Source organism: Terrapene carolina, unplaced genomic scaffold (genome assembly GCF_002925995.2).
Source record: "Terrapene carolina triunguis isolate 2854851 unplaced genomic scaffold, T_m_triunguis-2.0 Scaffold210, whole genome shotgun sequence".
Classification (NCBI taxonomy): domain Eukaryota; kingdom Metazoa; phylum Chordata; order Testudines; family Emydidae; genus Terrapene; species Terrapene triunguis.
The window spans coordinates 14,740,644-14,746,761 of record NW_020664561.1 but is presented as its reverse complement, the minus strand read 5'-3'; the positions used below and the strand labels follow the sequence as shown (position 1 = coordinate 14,746,761).

At 52.1% G+C, this 6,118-nt stretch overlaps 1 protein-coding gene across 1 annotated transcript in view; it reads right to left on the bottom strand.

The window, feature by feature from the left end:
- The window catches only part of LOC112113461 (laminin subunit gamma-2), a 37,688-nt gene continuing 31,570 nt past the window's right edge, over positions 1 to 6,118 (bottom strand). Inside the window, exons 16-23 of the mRNA XM_024209751.2 lie at positions 5,269 to 5,406; positions 4,047 to 4,191; positions 3,473 to 3,622; positions 3,051 to 3,165; positions 2,390 to 2,589; positions 1,387 to 1,545; positions 1,201 to 1,300; positions 1 to 251 (exon numbers count right to left, since the gene is read on the bottom strand). Of these exons, the coding sequence (XP_024065519.2) occupies positions 1 to 251; positions 1,201 to 1,300; positions 1,387 to 1,545; positions 2,390 to 2,589; positions 3,051 to 3,165; positions 3,473 to 3,622; positions 4,047 to 4,191; positions 5,269 to 5,406 (1,258 nt within the window). The remainder of the gene's footprint in view (positions 252 to 1,200; positions 1,301 to 1,386; positions 1,546 to 2,389; positions 2,590 to 3,050; positions 3,166 to 3,472; positions 3,623 to 4,046; positions 4,192 to 5,268; positions 5,407 to 6,118) is intronic.

The window sequence follows — 6,118 nt, the reverse complement described above, 5'->3', positions numbered from 1 at the left end:
TCAAGGTTTTTCAATGGAATTTGTGTTGTAGCAGCCTGGGGGGAGGTTGTTGCGGATCTCCTCCAGGTTCCTAATGTCTGCCAGGATCTCATTAATGCTCCTCTCTAGAGTCTGAACCCGGAGCCTCTGCAGACTGGCCGTTTTCTCCAGTTCGGCCATCTGCTCTTTCAACTGGCTGTTCTTCGTCCTGGCCCCGCTGAGGTTGAGTTCGAGCAATCTCAGCGCCTGCTCATCCACAGGGCCAGGCTGGTCTATTTCCGAGGAGGAAAATAAAGAAAAGGAAACAATGAACAGATGCTGGGAACTGGATCTTTCTAAGTACATGCCCCTTAGCCCCATGCCCCAGCTGCAGTTATCCATGGCGCTCAATCTGCCTAGGCCAAATGGCTTTGAAAAAAAGTGTGACAAAGACTCAGAATGGAGGACACAGCACAAAACAAGAGAGAAAGAGGAAGCTGGGAAATACTTGGAATTCATTTCTTTACACTCGTGTGAAGTTCTTCACAAACTGAGCTCGGAGAGGTTACGTTTCTGAGACAGGTAATCAACTATTAAATTCCTCCAGGCTGGTGTGGGGTGGAGGAAAGTTTGGATCTGAAATCAACAAGATCCCAAGCAATGAGGCACAGTCACAGAGGGAGAGAAGAAAACTGGTCTTGTGGTGAAGGCATTGGACTGGGACTCAGGAGATCAGGATTCAATTCCTGGCTCTGCCATACAGCCCAGGGGGCAAGCATTCATACCGCTCTTTGTCTATGGCTATGAGGGGCGATTCCCTTGCTCGTGCACATACTAGCTCTCATTGAGCTGCCATGAGCGTGTGAGTGTAAATCACTGTGTAGCCACGCCAGCACCAGTGGATACATACTCAGCATGGCTCCGCTACCGCAGCTACACTGCTATTTTCACTCACACTCACTCATCAAGCTACTGCGAGTATGGGACATGGGCAGGGGATCACACCCTTAGCTCATAGTGGAGACATCTCATCCCCATTTTATAAATGGATAACCAAGGCTAATATTTCCCGTCTCACACCCTTTGTCTTGCCGGTTTAAATTAGAAGCAAGGCAGAAATTACCGCTCAACATGTGCTTGTCCAGCATCTAGCACAATGGGGCCCTCCGGACACTACCATGGTGGGGTCTCCGGACACTACCATGACACACAGAATGAAGAAGAAGGTGGTTATACACTTACCCATCAGATGTAGAAAGTCTTCCAGGGCACGCAGTGTCTCTTGGACAGCAGCCCCAGCAGTACGGGCACCGGCATGGGCACCCTGCGCCTCCTGACCAGTCTGAGAGAGGCAAGAACAAGGCAGTAAGGGCATATGTCACCCAAACAGGTTTGCAGTCGCTTTAAAGGCAAGGGATGGGAACTCACTTTCTGTGCAGCGGTGGCATCCATATCGACCTCCAGAGCCTTCCTCGTGAGCTCCCTTTCTGCTTCTCTGGCCTCGTTCAGTAAAGCTATGACTCCTTTCTCCAGTTCCAGGACCCCATCTGCTGTCCTGTTGGCTTCTGAGTTCAACCGCCTTATCTCCTAAGAAAGCAACGGCAGTAAGAGTAGGAGATATCTGAGAGGCAAGAAGGCCTAACAAGGATTCATTCAAGAGAGAAACATTGGCAACATCCACTTGAAAGGACAGACTAGTGGCTTGATTTTCACATGTGCTACGCACCCGCAACTGTCACTGACTTCAGCACGGGGCTGCTAGTCCTTAGCGCCTCTGCAAATCAGACCAGAGATGAATGGGCAGAAAGATGACCCAGTTCTTGGAAACACGGGCCCATCAGGCCCAAATTATATCGATTCACCCACTTGCATAACATGGTGCTCTTTTCCCAGCTAGTTTTATTTACTCTGCTTTGCAGCCACTCCCTGAACTCACCCTCTCAGACACGTCACTGACATGGAATGACTGTGTGTGACTTCGGGCACACCTACGCTGCAACTGCGAGGTGCGATTCCCAGCTGGGGTAGACGTACACGCGCCAGTTCTCATCGAGCTAGCACACTAACAGCAGCAGTGCAGCCGCAGTGCCTGAGTACAATCCCGTCCCACCTCCTCGCTATGTAGCTGAGCTAGGAATTACGCCTCCCACCTGCAGTCTCACTGATGCCAGGCCAGTGTCACAAAACCTTCCGGTCTGCACTTGGGGCTCAGACTATGCGTATCATTTATCAGGACACACTGATGTGATACATTCAAGTAACTCACACCCTTCATGTTGACCGAGAGCTGAACAGGATTTAGGGTTAGTGTCTAATCCAGGAAGATGACTGCTTCTCAGTAACCCTTCTCCATTTTCTTCTGTCACTCTCCATCCTTACCCCTGCCATTCCCCAATGCTCTGCTTATCAAAGAACCCAGACTTCCCCTTACCTGCTGGATACTACCAGTGATCTCCTTTGCCTCCCCGGCCATGCTTCTGGCTGTCTTTGCGTCTGTAGCAGCACTGCCCAGGGCGCCTTCTGCTCGTCCAGTCTTATCATTGGCATTCGTGACCATATTGCTGATGAGAGGGAGTCTTCTCATCGCTTCCTCAGCTTCTCTTCTCCTACCATCTACCTGCAGGTGAAACCCTAAAATGGAAAAAATACACAGCCCCATCAGATCCCAGAGGGCATTCCTCAGAGTCAGGGATGTGGTTCATTGATGGAGGAACAAATGAGAGACTACTGGAAGCAGAATCCCGCTCTCAGCCTAGGAAAGATTGGCACCTCTGGAGCTGCTTATTCCAAGGAAGAATGTCCACAGTCAGAGAATGGGGAAATGGGGGAGTGGGTGTACTCAGGAAGAGAAAGATTCCTAGGAGGTTTGCACCACTGTCACACAGCCCAGGAACTGTTAAAATGATCTGCCTGGAATGATCCTTTAACCCTTTGATGCTAGGAGCTGGGATTGCCTGGCATACGTTACATTGCAATGGAACATACTGTGACTATCACCAGCTGGGGAAACAGCAACGTGGAGCTTTCAGAGCAATAGATCGGAACCAGTGACCGCTGCTGAAGTAAGATGCTTTCGCCATAAAGAGACTCACCCCTGAGATTTTTCAAGATGAGTTCAACTTCATAAAAAGTGGCATTGCCAGCACTCAGTGCCTGCTGTGCTCTGCTCTTGGCAAGGTTGGCGCGGGACAACAGCTGACTCGAAGCCTGTAATGAGCCGGAAGGGACACAAGGAGACAGCAGATCAAGCAGAGAGCACGGGAGGCCCAGCCCTGTTCCCAAAGCTGTCTCTGAGGCAGCTTCATTTCACCAGGGAGGATTAAATTTACAGCTTGCCAGCAAAGGCTCAACGCCCGTCCCAGTCTGGGTCACGAACAGAATAATGGAGCTGAGATTGCAGTCTCTCTGCTGACCCACCTCCTGCTCTTTAACACAGACAGGATAAAGTAGTGTACAGATCACAGAGATGGCAGCTCTCTCAGGATACCTACTAACATGGGGGATGATGTCTTACCAGTCTCTTGCTTTCCCCGCTCTGTAACAATTGTTTGATTTCTTCCTCCCAGCTTCTAGTGTTGCTTTGCAGCCGCCTGTATTCTGCCATGTACGTCTCCACCAAGCCCATTAGAGTGTCTGCCTCCTGCCTGAGCCGGTTCGCCTCCTCCTGAGACACCAAGGAAACAAGAGTTTACTTTGATCACAGGTACCCAGCACCAGTCACAAGGACTGGTCCCCAGCACCGATTGGCTGCCACCACGATATCACTTGTTGGAAACCAGAGCAGGCCTGAAAGAGACGTACATTTAGCAGGGTGACAACATGCCACGCTGCAAGTGGTGAGGCTTTCCATAGGATGATGGGCCACCTAGCAGGAGTAAGAATCCATTACATTCAGCCTCAGGATGGGCAAAGGCTCATCAGCCCCTGTGCTCATGGGAGGAAAGGAGAGGGGGACAGAGTGAGGTGAGAGAAGCATATTGGTTCCTTCCCAACAGGACACCGGGATGGCGGAGGGGCTGGCAGACTGTGATTTGCATCAACAAAGTGCATCAAGGTTCTTTGGTGTCTAGCAGACAAGAAATCCTCACCTGGAAGGACCCAGTGTCGATCTTTGAGAAGCGAGACATGGAGCTGAGGAGCACCAGGCTGCCCTGATAGGCCCTGTCTGCATCCAACGCAGATCTGCTGGCGTCAGTCTCCAGCTCGCTGGCCAGCAATTTGGTTTCATCATATCTGCCAAGAAAAAAAAAAAAAAAAGAAAAAGCATCGTAAGCCGTAACACCCACCTCATGTTTAGCAGCCCATGAGACACAGAGACCAGCTCCTCCCTGCTGGGTCAGGTCGTGGGGCCATTTGCCTCAGATCAGCGAGCCTGCAAGCTGGTCGGTGGCTCCACCTTTGCAAAGCATCATGTACATTTCCCACTCTGGAGCAATTCATTTTATTTAACACGGCCTCCCCCACCACATCAGCCGGAAATGAAAAGCAGCAGACCCTCCTGTGTCACATGCTCCTTCAGACCCAGGCTCACACACAGGCCAAGGTTTTCAAAGGGGCCTAAGGACGGGCAAACAAACTCATGAGACGCCTTAAAGGAGCCTGAATTTCAGAGGCGGGCGCTCAGCTCTTTCTATAAATCAGGCCCCTTTAAGGTGTCTCAAGTTGGGCACTCAAAATCAATAGGCACTTTGCAAATCCTGGTCATCCGACTTTAATATTTCCCTATAGATCAGTCCCCTCCAGTCCCGAATCACCTGTGCAGCTCTTCTCTGGAGTTCCCGTATTACTATCGCTCTGAGGGCTTGTCTACACATAAGCTGCTACAGCTGCGCAGCTGCAGTGGGTCAATGAAGACGCTACCCAGGGTGATGGGAGGGGTTCTCCGGTTGGCATAGGTAAGACACCTCCCAAAAAGCAGTAGCTAGGTTGACAGCAGAATTCTCCCATTGACCAAGCGCTGTCTACACCAGGGCGGAGGGCGGTTTCACTGCGTCGCTCGGGGTTGGATTTTTCACACCCCTGAGCGACATAGTTATACCAGCCTCATTTCCTAGCGTAGATCAGGGCTTAGTATGTCTGAGACTGTCTGGGCCAAATCCATCCCTGGTGGAAATCCATTGACACCAATGGATGATTTGCCCAAGGGATGAGTTTGGCCCCACAAATGTGTGTAATACACAAAAGAAATTGTATACCCCCAACAGACACCCCATAAGGAGGGTGGGATTCTTAGAGGCACTTCTCACTATACTCTCTTCTCTCCCCTCCCGCCACTATAGAGACCTACACAAACACATGCTGTGAACCTACTTTCGCAGCAGCCCTTGCACAGAGCTCGCCAGGATGCCTCCTCCACTCACAGCTGAGCGCACCAGCTCCAGGGCCTGTCCTGAGTCATCCACCGCCGCCCTGACTGCCTGTTCAATGGCATTTGCTGATTGCACGTGGCTGGAAAACAGAAGGGCTCCCATGAGACATGGGCCTGCAAAGGCTGCCTCACTTCCTCCATCCACTTGTTATTCAGGTGTGTCGTCATCAGAGCCGTTGTAGCCGTGTTGGTCCCAGGATATTAGAGAGACAAGGTGGGGGAGGTCATAGGCGGCGAGTTATATGGGCCCGTGATGCCCGTGTTCCACCAATATTTAGGAACGTGGGCCCAGCTCCACCAATGTTTGGGCTTACTGCACTTTGGGGGGCCCCATGTTTCAGGGGGATGCAGGGTCCAGGGCAGCCTGGAGGGTTAGTGGGGGGCCTGGCACCGGCAGCAGTGAGTGATTCGGCCCCAACCCAACCTGCTGGCTCCCGGCATCGCTCGGGGGAGGGGGCAGAAGCCGGAAAGAGGCGGGACGGGGGCTTGGAGGAAGGGGTGGAATGGGGGCGGAGCAAGGGCAGGCTGGGGCCAGTTCACTTGCTGCTGCCAGTGCCAGGCCCTGCCGCTAACACCCCAGGTTGCCCTGGACCCCGTGTCCCTCTGAAGCACGGGGCCCGGGGCTGTTGCCCCGGTCCATCCTATGGACAGGACAGCTCTGCTTGGACCCGGTCTGGGGCACCACCAAAAATTATATAAACCTGGCGCCCATGGGTGAGGTGGTATCTTTTATTAGAGAGATATAATACACACACACACACACACACACACACACACACACACACACACACA